This window comes from Grampus griseus (genome assembly GCF_964374135.1).
Source record: "Grampus griseus genome assembly, chromosome: 1".
Lineage (NCBI taxonomy): Eukaryota > Metazoa > Chordata > Mammalia > Artiodactyla > Delphinidae > Grampus > Grampus griseus.
In genome coordinates this window covers 156,546,250-156,562,342 of record NC_139017.1, presented here as the reverse complement: position 1 = coordinate 156,562,342, position 16,093 = coordinate 156,546,250, and the positions used below count along the sequence as shown (strand labels likewise).

The 16,093-nt window shown below is 47.8% G+C and overlaps 1 protein-coding gene across 1 annotated transcript in view; it reads right to left on the bottom strand.

The window, feature by feature from the left end:
• CSMD2 (CUB and Sushi multiple domains 2) overlaps nt 1–16,093 on the bottom strand; it is a gene marked incomplete at both ends in the record, with an annotated part of 666,759 nt that overhangs the window by 409,744 nt on the left and 240,922 nt on the right. Inside the window, 1 exon segment of the mRNA XM_082658204.1 lies at nt 6,526–6,733. Coding sequence (XP_082514330.1) covers nt 6,526–6,733 — 208 coding nt within the window.

The following is a 16,093-nucleotide window of genomic DNA, read 5'->3' as shown; positions in this document are numbered from 1 at the left end:
CTGCACGCCTTGATCCAGCAGTGCTTGTAGCCAGTCCCTGGACTTTTCAGTTACAGAAGACAACATATTCCCTTTCTAGCTTGAGTCAGCTGGAGGTGGGTTTCTATGTCTTGAACCAAAAGAATCCTAGCTATTACATTTCTTTTTTAGCCCCTATGGGAACTTCTGTATACCTCTTAGAAAAGTACCTAACACATGAGATTGTAAAGCACTTAATTATATGCTGCCTCTTCACCCTGACTGTGAGCTCCAGGGTCCTGTACAGTGCATGGCTATTACTTAAACATTTGTGGAGTAAATAAATAACTCCTTGGGGATGGGACTGTGTCTTTGTCTCCCTAGCACCTAGCAGAGCCTAGTTCATAGAAGGCTGGCAGTAAATGATTACCAAAAATAAACAGGGGAAAAGTAACAAAGAACCAAAATGATCTAAACCAATGGTTTGACAAAGTATATGTGAATGAATAAATAAGTGAGTAGTTATTATTAACAAATCCCCATTGGCATGCTGTTCTCATTCTAATTATATCTGAATCTAATGACTCCTGAATGAAATAGCTAGTTAAAAGTCATTGAGATCAAATGGTTCTAGTTGGCTCAAATTCCATGTGTAAAATGCTTAACAATTAAAACTCAGTCTTTCAAGGGGATAAAATGTTACTAGCAAAATTTTCAAACTGAATGTCTCTAAAGTAGATGGGAGTTTTTGTATCCCTACTTATAAAAACAAAAGCAAACAAGTGAAGGGAAACAAGGTCAAGAAAACCCCTCAAAGTTGAATTCAGAGAGTAGGTTGAACCTGCTTTCCAGGGAAGTTCTGTTTTCAAAAGCAGCTGAAGTCTACTGGGTGGCCCTGGGGGCAGGACCTGGGAACTCCAGACAGTGGAGTCGACTTTCTTCTATTCTTCTCCAGGTGGAAGGGGCCACCAAGGCTCAGAGGTAGATGTCAGAGCCCCAGGGTGGGGGCACGGTGGAGAAAATCTTCACTAGAGAATCCCTGGGACCACTTCCTAGATCAGGGAAGGGAGCTCTTACATTGGCCAGGAGGCCCAGGCAGCAGTCCTAGAACGATGCCCACCCGCCCCCTCATCTCCATCTCCCATATCAAAATGGTACCCACCCTTCAAGGCCCAACTCAACTGCAGGCCCCACCTGGAGCCCCAGGACAATGTGCTCCTCTGAAGCCCTGCAGTGTGTTCTTCCTTTTCCTACTTTACATGTTTGGTGGAGGCAAGTCTGTCACATAGAGGTCTGTGGGGGGCTTGGCTTGGGGGTGTGGGCACACAGAGAATGGGCAGCACATCGCAAATGACTGGAGTGAAACAAAGAATGAAAATTGAAGTATATTGAAGGAAGCAAGGAAGAGAGGCTGGGAATCACAGCAGAGACTGACGCACAGAAGATGGGAGAGTGGTCCTGGGGTCTACACAGACATCCCAGGTGTGGGACGGAGCCATACGCACCCCCAACAAACACACGCCGGTGGCTGACACTTCTGCTGGCCCCCAGAAAAGGGCGGCTTCAATTCCGAGTGCAGGTCATGCCCTGCCCGCCCTCCCTGCCATAGGAGGAAATTGCCAAGGGGGTGGGGGCAGACAGCGGAAGGGGAGGAGCGAAGGAGGGAGGAAGGCCCTACAAACTGCATCTTCATCAATCAGAGACAGCGAGCGGGTCCCAGGCAGAGATGTTCCTCCCCTCTCTCTGCGGTGCTCTCCTGGATATCCTTTCCATACACTCTGCCCCTGCTCTCCAAATCTGCAGGCCGCTGAGGGCAGGGGCTGTGCCAGGCTCCGGGGGAGCGCCCCTGCTTCCAGTCCGGCACAGAGTAGCCATTGGTAGCTGAATGAGTTGAACCTTCCTCTGCTTTTCTAAAAAGCAGCGAATTGGCCAGCCTGGGGCCGGGTCCAGGCAGAGAAGAGGTGATGCCGCCCGCAATGTGCTCACAAAGTGCGGCTCTGGGAAGACGGTTTCACCCTCCACCTTCTGACCTTTGCAAGGGCATCCTCTAGTCTGACCCAGGGGCTCTCTGCCAGTCTGCCTTACCTGGTTTCCAGGCAATTCCCCTGGGAGCTGGATCAGGCAGCGTGACCAGCCTGTGTGTGCCTTTCTGCCTGGTAAGGTGCCACTGGTGGCAGGCTGGGAGATGGCCTCATGGGAGGCTCTGAGTGGCTGGAGATGCCTCTTCTTACCCTTTTCCCCTCAAAGAGTGAGCCCCTGCCTCTTGTCCCCATCCCAGGACTATTATTCCTACTATAAACCAGGCAGCAGTTTGCATGCTTATCCCTTTCCATATGCTTTGTAGGTTGGTAAAATGAGCCCCAATTTTCAGATGTGGAAACTGAGGTTCAGAGAGGTTAGTAAATATCCTGAGATTACACAGCTGTTAAGTGGATCTTGGTTTTGAGCCCAAGTCCATCTGACTCCCGAGCTTGCTATCTCCCCAGTTAGATGCCAAGGCGCAGGCTTGACACCTAATCCTGGAGACGCTGTACAGACCTCACCCCTGTTCTTGGAGGAGTGTCTGGCTTCCTCTCCTTCCTTGTAGCCCAGAGGAAGCGTCTGGTGAGACTCCAATGGAGAGAGGCCAGCATGAGGCAGAGGGAGAAGGGGACAGGCTCTGGGTGGACTTTAACTCACTGATTTTCTCCTTGACGGAGAGGCCGGCTCTGTAATGGGCTGACAATTATTTCTCCTCGTTACGATAACACGATCCTGATTCCCTCCAGGGACCCAGAACCCCGGGTTTTAAGAGTCTTCTTCATCCCTCAGCCCCAGCCCTCTGAAAATCCAGGGACCTCATGAGAAACTGGAGCAGTGGTGAGAGGATTTACCTAGAATTGGAGGGGAAGGAATGGGGCTCCCTGCAGGTCATTGCCAAGACTGGGTCAGAGCAGAAGAAAGACCACCACCTACCCCCGAGGAAGATGAGTGACAGAAAATCTGGCCCCTAAATTGAGTTCGGTGAACTAGAACTAGAAGTATGTACGTGTCAGGGGGTCTGACCTGGTGATGCGTATATGGCGATGACGTGGAGGGGGGTGTGTCCTTTGGCTGTGCGTGTGTGTGTATGTGTGTGTGTAGTGGGGGAGTAATACCAAATCTACTATGTGGATTGAAACTCTCAGTCAATTCAAACCCAGCTTTTGCTCCTGGTCAGTCGCACACACAAGAAGGCAATTAACTTTAGGGAGAGGAAGTCTAAGATGCTTGAGACCCTCTCAGCATGTCAGAGTTACAGGGTTCAGTGCTCACCATAGTAACAGCCTTTTCCTGCTCAAAACGTGTATGGTTGGATTCCCAGAGGCCAGTGATGGACAAGCACAACAGGAATCAGCAATCCACTGATTGATGTATGTACATCACAGGACTTTATAGTTACGGGCAAACGACGCTATCATGTATACTCCTCCCACCTCTGTCTTTCATTATGTCAGTGCAATTGATTATATCCTGCTGTATTTTTGGCTTTGAATTGTCCTTTGTTTTATGGAATAATGTTCTGAGGAGTTGGCAGGTTTTGTTTTTTTTTTTCTCTAATATCCTTACTTGGCAAAATAAAAAATTATCAACCCTATACTTCCCCGATTGGAAATTTTACTAGTCCATGAAATCCAAACCAGAGGAACCCCTAATTTAAACTCTCCTGTTTATATTCCCCCTTGGGGTAGGAGGACAGTGTGGAACCTGAGTCAGGGACAGTCTATGCCACCACCCTCTTCTGAATCAGCACGAATCTGCTACCCAATAAGGGAGATAGCGGACTTTTTTCTCTCAAAGGTGTCTCTGTTTTTCTCAATAGATAAAGGGATGTCCAGTTGTTCAAATTCATCTTTTCTAAGAAGATCTGCTGTCTTTCTATGCTTGGTGCAGAGCTCAAGAGAACAGCCTAAAATCGTAACATATGCTGATAAAAGCAGTATCCTTATAAACCAGGAGCATCACATTTTCACAGGAATCCTGGGCTACATAAAGGAGAGGGGCTGGGGAAAGAGCAGGTTCTTTGCACATACGTCCTGAGCCTCCATCCCGAGCCTCCAAGTTTGCTTATCCGTAGTTGCTATGCAGGTATAAATTAGAACAACAAATGCATCCTGCCTGGCAATGCATCAACCCTGTAAATAATTATAATTTAATCTTAGAGCAAAGAGTTCTGAATGACTCCCTTAACGATTTCCTCTGCTAAATTCCTTCCCCACTGAGTGACTGAATAGGAAAAGGAATAACCTTTCAGATTTGCTTCACTCCAGAAGTTTGGACAACCGTGTACACCCACACCTGGGGGGCAGAAGCTGTGGGAGACCATTTGGCCCGCAGACAAACAAGTGAGTGGAAGATGCTTTGGGGCTGGAAGAGAGGGAACCCGCAAGGATATTCATCTTCCTATCTGTTTATAGAAGTGAAAACTTGGAAACAATCTATCAAGAGATCTGATTGAGTACATTGTGTCAGTGTCACGAGGGAATGCCACACAGTCGACAATCCTTCACAAACATAGCATGATTCCTGTGCTGGCTGGCTAAGAAGATGGGCTTTCAAGTCCAACTAACCTGGGCTTGAATCTCAGCTCTGCCCCTTACTACCTGTGTGACTTCAAGCAAGTGACATAACCTCTCTGGGCCTCGTTTTCCTCATCTGTAAAAGGAGGAAGATTATGCTACCTACTTCATAGAAGACGAAATGAAATTATAGCTGTAAGAGCTTAGAATTAGCCTGCCAAATATTGATAACAAAAGCTCAATAAATACTGTTTATTTACGAAATAAATACTATTATCACACCTATTATACTTTGGAGACATCTGTCATGACACAAGGAAAAAATTTTCATGATATAATGTTAAGTTAAAAGTACATAACTACTGATATATTTTAAGTTCCTAATTTTGTAATATTAAAATATATATAAGTGGCCAGCTAGCTCGATCTAGGCAAAGCAAAAAGGCCAAAGGGGAATACATCAAAATGTTAATACTTGTTATTCATTTCCTTATACCTTTTAATATTTTCTGTGTTTTCTATAAGGAGCATATGTATTACATTTATGACCAGAAAAATAGGTATTTTACAAAAAGAGTCAGGGGGACAGAAGGTCTTCAGGCTGGGCAGGTCCCTGGGAGTGCAGTTCAGTGAAGAGTCATCTAGAGTTCCACCCCAACTCTGAGCATCAAATATCTAGCCCCTGGCCCTGGACCAGCCTCCACACAGCAATTAGTCATCAGCTCACTGACGTCCCTCTCAACACCCCATCCAGGGTAGCAAATGACCTGAAGTGGCCAAGTTCACGCGACGAGCTGATGACACCAAGGTCTTCTGACTCCCAGGTCAGTGTGCCTTCCAGTACACCAGGAAATTTGAGTTTCCCGGTTCCCAAAGCTCTAAGTCCATATTTGGGAGGAGTCTGTTACCACTTTATCCCTCTCAAAGAGTCACACTTGGCTTCTGTTGTGGGTTTGTCTGATTGTCTCACCCTCAAAGGGCCATGTCCTTCTCAACTGGCGTTTCTACAACATAGCACGAAACCTGGTACAAAAGAGGTATTCGATATCCGCGGACACCTGTTTTCTTCCTCTCCCACCCCTCCTCCCCGTCTCCGCCTGCGTCCCCAGCCCACTGACCACTGTGTCTGCCTTTCCGAGGCGCTATCTGCCCCTGACTTTTGTAGCTCCCACTTTCTGCTTCTCTCAGAGCCCTCGGTGACACCTCCTCTGCCTCCGTCCCAGGCACCGAGCCCTGCTTTCCCCAGCGCCGCGCAGCAACGAAGGCTACAAAGAAGCGCACTTAAGTGCATCCTTCTCTTGGCTCCCGATGTGCTGACCCAGGTCCCGGTGGTGCCCTTATGCTGATAACAGAGCCACCAGGAGAATACGAGAACATGTTCTGAACGCCACACCACCACTCTCACAGCTTGTCACCCAAACAGGAAGCTAAACACTCCCAAAGTCGACCTCAGTCTGGGCACGTCTCTGGGAGACCACAAGCAACTAAGGCTGGTGAGCCTTCATCATTCCTCTCTTCCCAAACCTGCCGACACCGGGTCTCCATGGCAGCGGAGTGGTAAAGCCAGAATGATAGAGAGCAGGCTAGTCCTTCCCGCAGAAATCGCAACACAATGCCTGTCCCATCTCAGAGCCCTGGGGATGGGAAAAGCAACCGCCACTCAGGGCTCCATTCCCTTTGTTGGATGCTTCCAGAAATGGAACAGTATTTCAAATCATTTCACTGAGACCCTGTCCATGTCCTGAGACCAGAACACTGTTAGTCTTACTGCAAGTCACTCGACCAAGGCCCATCCTGTAATTCTTCAGCAAGGACGTGCTTCAAATCAGATACGAAAATCACTGTAAAAATTTACCCCACCTCTAAAAATACATAGTGACTTCTCATTATGATGAGAGGAAGGCTCTTCAGCAGTGGGTGGAGGAAGTGGCAAAGGGGCCTTCAGCTGCAGGTCCAGGCGCTGAGGGGACCACATCCCAGTAAGCCACAGCTGCAGGGAACAGGGGAGGGGGCAGACAGGCACGCTTACCAGAGGGAGGAGCCTTCAGTCCCCGTGACTTCCAGAAAGTCGTAACCGTCCTCCAGCTGGAAGTCAATAAAGACCAGGGCGATGGTGTCCCCCAGCTCAGCCAGGATGGTCCAGGTGCAGTCGGCATTGTTGTGGTACTCCGAGGGGAAGTGCGGGCTGGAGATGATGCCGCTCTGGCCCCGCAGGGTTCCGCCGCATGCGTCGTCCGCTGTGGACAGAGACAGGAGGCTCACCGTGAGTCGGTCAGGTTCCCAGGCCATGGTACTCATCCTGTGCTTCACCCACGAGAGGCAGGGAGGGTCCTGGGACATGATGTGCAGAGAGGGTGCCCCAAGACCCTAGTCTGAGTTGGCCTCATAACAATGATACTAACATGATACTAACATGATACATAACAATGATACTAACATGATACTAATGATAATAACAATGATACACTTCCAAAGCTCTTATCACGTGCCAGACCCCGTTCTGAGAATTTTAGTTATCACTGCTCTCAATGGACAGATGAGGAAACCAAGGCACAGGGAGGTGATGTAACCTGCCTGAGGTCACACAGCCAACAAGCTAGGCTAACGAGTTGGGTGAACTGTGCCCTTTGGAGCACGTTTTTAACTACTATACCACACTGTTCTGCAACGACCAGGCAGGAAGGAGAAATCAGTTGTCACGTTTATTTCCACGGTCACGACTGTGGTGACCAGGATGTTTTTTCCCACCAGATCTTGGTACACCTCAGATGTGAGGGAACAAAACAAAAACTCAGCACAGCTCCCTTGAGCAAAACTCAAAGGGCATTCCAGGCCCGTCACAGATTGGCCGGACCTCTGCAATCTTCCCTCCTGCCCCTTGGGCCCAGGCCAGCTCTGTTCTAGTGCTGTGTGTGGTCAGACCTGCTGGGCTCTGTTCACATCGCTCCCTCTGCCTGGGATGCCCCTTGTCCACAGCAAGTCTTCTGATGCTTTGAGACCCAACTTCAAAGCCACGTCTCAGTAAAGCCTCGTTTCCCCAAGCTTTTAGTAATGGATCTCTCCTCTGTGCTCCTGGAGCAAAGTGTCCAACTTCAGACACGGTACTTGGCACTGTTTGAATGACCTGTCACATGTCTGTCTGCCACTCTAGGTTCTGAACTTGCTGGGAATCCCCAAGGGCTGAGACCACGTCTTACTCATCCCTGCAGCACATCCTGGTGGAGTGGCACTGCTCCAGCCTAAATCCCAGCTGAGACTTGATTTTCAGAAACAATGATCCAAGGAACATGCTCTGACATAAAGTAGCTAAGAGCACTGGTTTTTCAATTATTGCAGACTCAATGTGAATCCCTCCTCTAGGGCTTCCAGCTGGGTGACTTAGTGGACGTTATCCAAATTTCCTAAGCCTGCCCTCCTGGAGCTTGTATGCAAGTAAGTGATCGTAATCCACTTAGCATATCATGTATTAGACATACGGACTATGTTGTAAAGAAAGGAAAAATGCAGTATCAGGGTTCAAACGTGTATCAGAGGCAGCAGAGTAACAACAATCAAAGCTACTGCTTATTAAGCACTTCCACTGTGCCAGGCGCTATTCTAACTACTCTACATTTTTCATGACCCTACGAAGTATTATTCCCATTTTACAGGTAAAGAAACCAAGGCACAAAGAGTTTCTGTTATTTGCCAAAGGCACAGCGTATAGTGATTAAAGGAGCTGGGATTTTTAAGCCCAACAGTCTGATTACAGGGCCTATGCTCTTAACCAACACATTCTTGTCTCCCAGGAGTATATTTGAGGACAGAGATAAAGCAGTACATTACTTTGCTTGGGTGAGTCAGTTTGGGAAAGCTTAATGCAGGAGGCGCCATTAGAGCTGGGTTTTGAAGGATGACTAGGAGATCATTAGAGAAGAAATGGAAAGGCATTTATGAGAAAAGAGAACCAAAGGTCATAAGCATGGAAGCCCCAAAGCACAAGGCATATCTAAGATAAGTAGTTCTAGATGGCCTAACACAGAGTGAACAGAGAGGAATGATGGGCGATGGTACTGGAAATGTAGAAGGAGCCCCATGACAGAGAGTGCTGGGCCCAAAAAGATTGGAAGCAGCGGACCATATTGGAAAGAAAATGGATTTTAGGATGAGGAAGGTGAAGATTTGAATTCAGGTTCCACAGTTTGCCAACCATGGGACCTTGGCTGATTTATTTCTCTAAGCTTCATTCTGCTTCTCTGTAGAATGGCTTCTTATGACAACTGAATGGCATAATTAATGTGACAGTACCGAGCATTAGCCAGAGACTAGCACGTGTTAGATGCCCAACTGGTGCCAAGTTCTCCTTTTCTTTCCACTTCATCTTGAAGATCAAAGGCAGTGAGGAAACAGGATTAAATTTGCATCATAGAAAGACCACTGTGGCCGTGGCATAGACGAGGTCTGAGCTGGGGGAGCGGGCAGGATGCCCTTGACAGTGCAGAGTCACCAAAGTCAAGGTGAGGCCAGATGTGATCTGAGCTAAGGCCCTGGGGGGGTGGGGGGAGGATCTGATTGAGAGATAGTTGGGAAGTAGAATCTACAGGACGAGTGGTCCAGAGGGATGAATTCCAGGCTTCAGCTACGAGCATCTGGATGGATGAAAGGTGCCGTCCTGCAGCAGGGAACCCAGGACGGGGGCATCTTGTGGTGCGGAAGGCAACCAGGGCTCAGTTCTGGACATCAGGGCTGAGTGTGTGCGGGGGATGAACCAGTGGAGAGATGGAGCTGACAGTTGGATAAACAGAAGCAGTGTGGGATGGAGATAAAAGTGAGTTTATTCAGTGGCCCCGAACTATTCTTACGAATGTCGTTCTACAGGGTCACCGTCTATTTCAAGAGAGTGAGCCCATTTCTACATGCCAGCTCCCTGGTATGTATGAGCACAGAAATGAAGGCACGTCACTCAGTAGGGACTCATGAATGTTTCCCTCCCACACTCATTAAGTGAGCACCTACTGTGTGCCAGACACTGGGCCAGGACCAGCACTACATCATGAAAAGCTTGATTTCATCCCTGCCCCAAGTGTTTCTCACACACAGTGGCTCCCCAGAATTGTTATAACCGAGGTGTCGAGGCACAGTGATAGCAGATGGGACTTAGGGAAGGCTTCACACAGGAGGCAACATTTGTGTTGAAACATTCATTCATTCAACAAATGTTTACTGAGTGCCTATTATGTGTCAGGCACTTTTCTAGGCGCTAGGGATTCGTCGGCAAATAAAACAAAAGAAAATCCCTACCCTCATGGAGCTTACATTCCAGCCAGAGGGAAACAGACAATACCCAAGATAAATAAGTAAACCCTATGGTAAGTGAGGTGGTGATAAATGCAGAACGGAGATGGGGAGTATTCTGCACTGGAAGTGGGGGTATGGACATTGCAGAAAGGTGGTCAGGGAAGGCCTCGCTGAGGAGCTGACATCTGAGCCAAGACCTGAAGGAGGGAGAGGGAAAGCCAGACAGTTATCTGGGGAAAGAGCAGTCCAGATGGAACAGCAAGTGCAAAGGCCATGGTGTGCAGAGGCCTGGCACTGTTGAAGGGCCCGGAGCACTGGAGTGAGGAGGAGAGTGGCAGGGACAAGGCCCCGTGGAGGACCTTTGAGGCCATTGTTAGGGCTTGGGCTTTAACTTGAGTGAGATGAGAAGCCAGCGGATGGTTCTGAGCAGATGACATGATCTGACTGGTGTATTAACAGGATCCCTTGAGGTGCTATGCAGACAACAGACCAAAGAGGAAGACGGCAGAAGCAAGAGCTTGTCGAGGCTATGGTGATGGTTCAGGAGAGAGATGATGGTGGCCTGGACCAGGTGGTACTAGTGAGAGGGAGTCAGTGACTGACTGCATTTTGAATGCTGAGCTAGCAGGATCCACTTCACCTGAGGGCTGACTGCCTGGTAGGATCAGGCGAAAGGGTGTCCTGGGCAGCGGAAAGGCAAGAGCAAGGCGGCTGCAGGGGTGAGAGCGTCATTTAGGGACTTGGTCAGGACTGTGTGAACTCAAAGAGCAAAGGCAGAAATGGTGGAGCTGGGCTGGGAGGGAGGCAAGGGCTGTGCTGTGAAGGGCCTCGGATGCCAAGGAAAGGAGCTGCGGGTCTATTCTCCCCCTCCTCCCTTTCTCTTTCACTACCTCCAATCCAGGTGCCCAGGCCCCGTGAAGGGAGGAGGGAGGGAGGGAAGGTAGGCAGATTGCCTTGCCTAGCTGTAAATCTAGTTTGCCGGTGCTATTTGTTTGTTGTATCAAATCACACGGTATTTCCACCCTGGGTATCTCTCTGGCAGGAGCCTATGAAGTTTGACATTCAAGGCAGGGTTTGTCTCCTTCTGATGTAAATCACTTCACTGTGACCACTACCAGGGAGGTAAGCTACAGGAGCCAGCCAGCAAGCGGGAATTTGTCAATGTCACTCCCAGCAAGCACTGGGCCTGCCGGCCCCAGTAGTCCCACATTGGCCCTGTCTACAGCAGGTGGCAGTGTCTACACCCCTAGCCACAGTGGCTTCATCTTGGCTGCACTGAAGGTTAGGAAAATCATGGTCAAAGAAGACACACTTAACCTGGACCTTGAAAAAGGAGTAGGAGTGTGCTGGAGGGACAGAAAAATAAGGGGCTCCCGGCAGAGGAAACAGGGCATCTGGAGGTAAGGGGGTCCGAATGGGTGTGGTGTGCTTGGGGAGCGGTCGGCTTTCCTCCAGATGAAGGTGCAGGATGCAGAGGTGTGTGATGGGGTGGACGTGGAGAGGAAGGTAGCGGTCGGCTCAGAAAGGCCCTGGTGGTCTTGCTAAAGGGATGGATTCTACCCTGCAGGTGTCGGGTAGACGTGCCAGTTTGTCAGCAGCGAGTGAAAGCCCAGGCCTGCTTTGGAAAGATGACTCCTGGTCCCCACGTGATGGATGGATGATGTGGTTTTGGGGTGGCGAGTGTGCCCAGTGGGGAGAAAGCAGTGAGGAGAACGGTGAAGAGGCTGTGCCCGACGTCAGAGCCTGAACCCATGGCCATGGGAGGGAAGAGAAGGAACAGAAGAGATTCAAGAACAAGGCTGGGGGAGAAGCAAGAGGATGTGGCTTCCACCACCCAGGAGTGGGTTGTGAAGGGGAGGAGGGGAAGAGCATGCTGAGGTCTCTAACAGGGTAACAGTGCTGAGGATGACAGGGATGCGGGATGGTGATGACCCCTTCCCCGCCCCCACGCTGAATGTGAGCGCAAGAGGGATAGGCAGGTGGGCCTGGAGCCTAGAGACCAAGAGGCCAGGAGTGGGCGGGATGAAGAGGGAGCTGGCTCCACAGGAGTGAAGACGGCCAGGGGCAGAAGACATTTAACGGGCAGCAGGCAGAAGCAGAAGCTCCTGAAAGGAGGCTGAGAAGGAGCTCCCACAGGCCTGCAGTCCACACGGTCTGCGCGTCTAGATGATGACGCAGCAGCAGAAAGGCTGCAGCGGAAGCAGGTCTTGGGGGAGAGAGAACAACTCCTCAGCCTCCTGCCTGGTTCCTGGTCCTAGAAACCCTTCTAGGTATCCATCTTATGTCGTTCCCAACACACCCTGACCAAGACCGTCCTCATCCTCTCTTCCCACGACACTCAGCCTTCTTCCAGTTTCCTGTCTTGGAGGGGGGGTGTCAGCACTATTCACCCCATGCCTCATGGCAGAGCTGGGGGACATCCTCAACCCCTCCTGCCCCCCACACGCAACAGTGACCAAAGCCTGTCTGTCCTTCTAAGCGGCTCTTGATTCGGTCTCCTGTCTTCACTGCATCTGCTCTACCCTAAGCCACATCGTGGTCCAAGCCCAGCCATGAAGTCTCCCTCCTGTGTCTAAGCATCCCTCCTGCCCCAGCACACCCATTCCTAACACAGAAGCCTGAGTGATCCCAAACAGTACAGACCTGATGACACCACGCCCTTCAGCAGGGACCTTCGACAACTGCACTGTCACTCAGAATATCCTATCCGGGGGCTGACATGGACCTCACAGGGCCTCGCCTCATACCAGCCTCTACCTGCCCACTTTCTGTAACCACACCGGCCTCCTCCCAGCTCTTCTGTTGCACCAAGCATCTCTCTGCCCAAGGACCTTTGAAAGTGCTACTTTCTCTTTCTGAAAACGTCTTCCCTACCTCCTTGGGCCTGGCTGGCCCCTGCTTAGCCTTTAGGTCCCAGTCTAAGTGTCGCTTCTCAAGGACCGTTCCAGAAACAGAATACCCCTTCTCCCCATCATATGCTTTTAGAGCACCACATACTTTCCCATAATCAATTGATCAACTTAGTAATTTATTTAATATCTAGACAGTAAAGTCCATGAGGGCAGGGGCCATGTCTGTTCTGTCCCCAGCAGCTACCACATTTCCTAGTGTATAGCAGGCACCCAATAAATATCCGTTGAACAAATAAATGATACAGGAAACTGAAGCTCAGAAAGGTTCAGAAGGTAACTTTGAGAAGGTGATGCAGTACGTGGCCAACTTAGGATTCCAGCTGAGTCTCTCTGGACCAGGACTGTGGTCTCCTCCATTACATCACACTTCTTGAAACCAAGCAGGACCCTGTTGGATATTCCCAGGGACAGACCCTTCCCTTCCCCCCCCTAGTATCCCCCACCTCTTGTTTCTAAAATATCTTTAGCCTCCACCATCAGCCTCCTTTGGTATCAGCCTCCACCATGATACCAAAACCAGACAAAGATGTCACAAAGAAAGAAAACTACAGGTCAATATCACTGATGAACGTAGATGCAAAAATCCTCAACAAAATACTAGCAAACAGAATCCAACAGCACATGAAAAGGATCATACACCATGATCAAGTGGGGTTTAGCCCAGGAATGCAAGGATTCTTCAATATATGCAAATCAATCAATGTGATAAACCATACTAACAAATTGAAGGAGAAAAACCATATGATCATCTCAATAGATGCAGGAAAAGCTTTTGACAAAATTCAACACCATTTATGATAAAAAACCTTCTAGAAAGTAGGCATACAGGGAACTTACCTCAACATAGAAAAGGCCATATATGACAAACGCACAGTCAACATCATTCTCAATGGTGAAAAACTGAAACCATTTCCTCTAAGATCAGGAACAAGACAACGTTGTCCACTCTCACCACTATTATTCAACATAGTTTTGGAAGTTTTAGCCACAGCAATCAGAGAAGAAAAAGAAATAAAAGGAATCCAAATTGGAAAAGAAGAAATACTGTTATTGTTTGCAGACGACATGATACTATACATAGAGAATCCTAAAGAGGCTACCAGAAAATTACTAGAGCTAATCAATGAATTTGGCAAAGTAGCAGGATACAAAATTAATGCATAGAAACCTCTTGCATTCCAATACATTAATGATGAAAAATCTGAAAGAGGAATTAAGGAAACACTCCCATTTGCCACTGCAACAAAAAGAATAAAATACCTAGGAATAAACCTACCTAAGGAGACAAAAGACCTGTATGAAGAAAACTATAGGGGCTTCCCTGGTGGCGCAGTGGTTGAGAGTCTGCCTGCCAATGCAGGGGACACGGGTTTGTGCCCCAGTCTGGGAAGATCCTACATGCCGCGGAGCGGCTGGGCCCATGAGCCATGGCCACTGAGCCTGTGTGTCTGGAGCCTGTGCTCCACAATGGGAGAGGCCACAACAGTGAGAGCCCTGTGTACCGCAAAAAAAAAAAAAAAGAAAACTATAAGACACTGATGAAAGAAATTAAAGATGATACAAACAGATGGGGACATAGACCATGTTCTTGGATTGGAAGAATCAACATTGTGAAAATGACTCTACTACCCAAAGCAATCTACAGATTCAATGCAATCCCTATCAAACTACCAATGGCATTTTTCACAGAAGTAGAACAAAAATTTTCACAATTTGTATGGAAACACAAAAGACCCCGAACAGCCAAAGCAATCCTGAGAAAGAAAAATGGAGCTGGAGGAATCAGGCTCCCTGACTTCAGACTATACCACAAAGCTATAGTAATCAAGACAGTATGGTACTGGCACAAAAACAGAAATTAGATTTATGGAACAGGATAGAAAGCCCAGAGATAAACCCACACATATATGGTCACCTTATCTTTGATAAAGGAGGCAAGAATATACAGTGGAGAAAAGACAGCCTCTTCAATAAGTGATGCTGGGCAAACTGGACAGCTACATGTAAAAGAATGAAATTAGTACACTCCCTAACACCATACAAAAAAATAAACTCAAAATGGATTAAAGACCTAAATCCAATGCCAGACACTATAAAACTCTTAGAGGAAACCATAGGCAGAACACTCCATGACATAAATCAGAGCAAGATCCTTTTTGACCTACCTCCTAGAGAAATGGAAATAAAAACAAAAATAAAAAATGGGACCTAATGAAACAAAAGCTTCTGCACAGCAAAGGAAACCATAAACAAGACAAAAAGACAACCCTCAGAATGGGAGAAAATATTTGCAAACGAAGCAACTGACAAAGGATTAATCTCCAAAATTTACAAGCAGCTCATGCAGCTCAATATCAAAAAAACAAACAACCGAATCCAAAAATGTGCAGAAGACCTAAATAGACATTTCTCCAAAGAAGATACAGGATTGCCAAGAAACACATGAAAGGATGCTCAGAATCACTAATCATTAGAGAAATGCAAATCAAAACTACAATGAGGTATCACCTCACACAGTCTGAATGGCCATCATCAAAAAATCTACAAACAATAAATCCTGGAGAGGGTGTGGAGGAAAGGGAACACTCTTGCACTGTTGGTGGGAATGTAATTGATACAGCCACTACGGAGAACAGTATGGAAGTTCCTCAAAAAACTAAAAATAGAACTACCATATGACCCAGCAATCCCACTACTGGGCATATACCCTGAGAAAACCATAATTCAAAAAGAGTCATGTACCACAATGTTCATTGCACCTCTATTTACAATATCCAGGACATGGAAGCAACCTAAATGCCCATCGACAGATGAATGGATAAAGAAGATGTGGCACATATATACAATTGAATACTACTCAGCCATAAAAAGAAATGAAATTGAGTTATTTGTAATGAGGTGGATGGACCTCAGTCTGTCATACAGAGTGAAGTAAGTCAGAGAGAGAAAAACAAATACCATATGCTAACACGTATATATATGGAATCTAAAACAAAAAAAATGGTTTTGAAGAACCTAGGGGCAGGACAGGAATGAAGACACAGACATAGAGGATGGACTTGAGGACACGGGGAGGGGGAAGGGTAAGCTGGGATGAAGTGAGAGAGCAGCATGTACATATATACACTTCCAAATGTAAAATAGATGGCTAGTGGGAAGCAGCCGCATAGCACAGGGAGATCACCTTGGTGCTCTGTGACCACCTAGAGGGGTGGGATAGGTAGGGTGGGAGGGAGATGCAACAGGGAGGACACATGGGGATGTAGGTATATGCATAGCTGATTCACTTTGTTATACAGCAGAAACTAACACACCACTGTAAAGTGATTATACTCCAATAAAGATGTTAAAAAAAAAGTATATCTAGCTGAGAGCTAACTTAGCTAGTAAGGTTCAAAATGGTTCAGT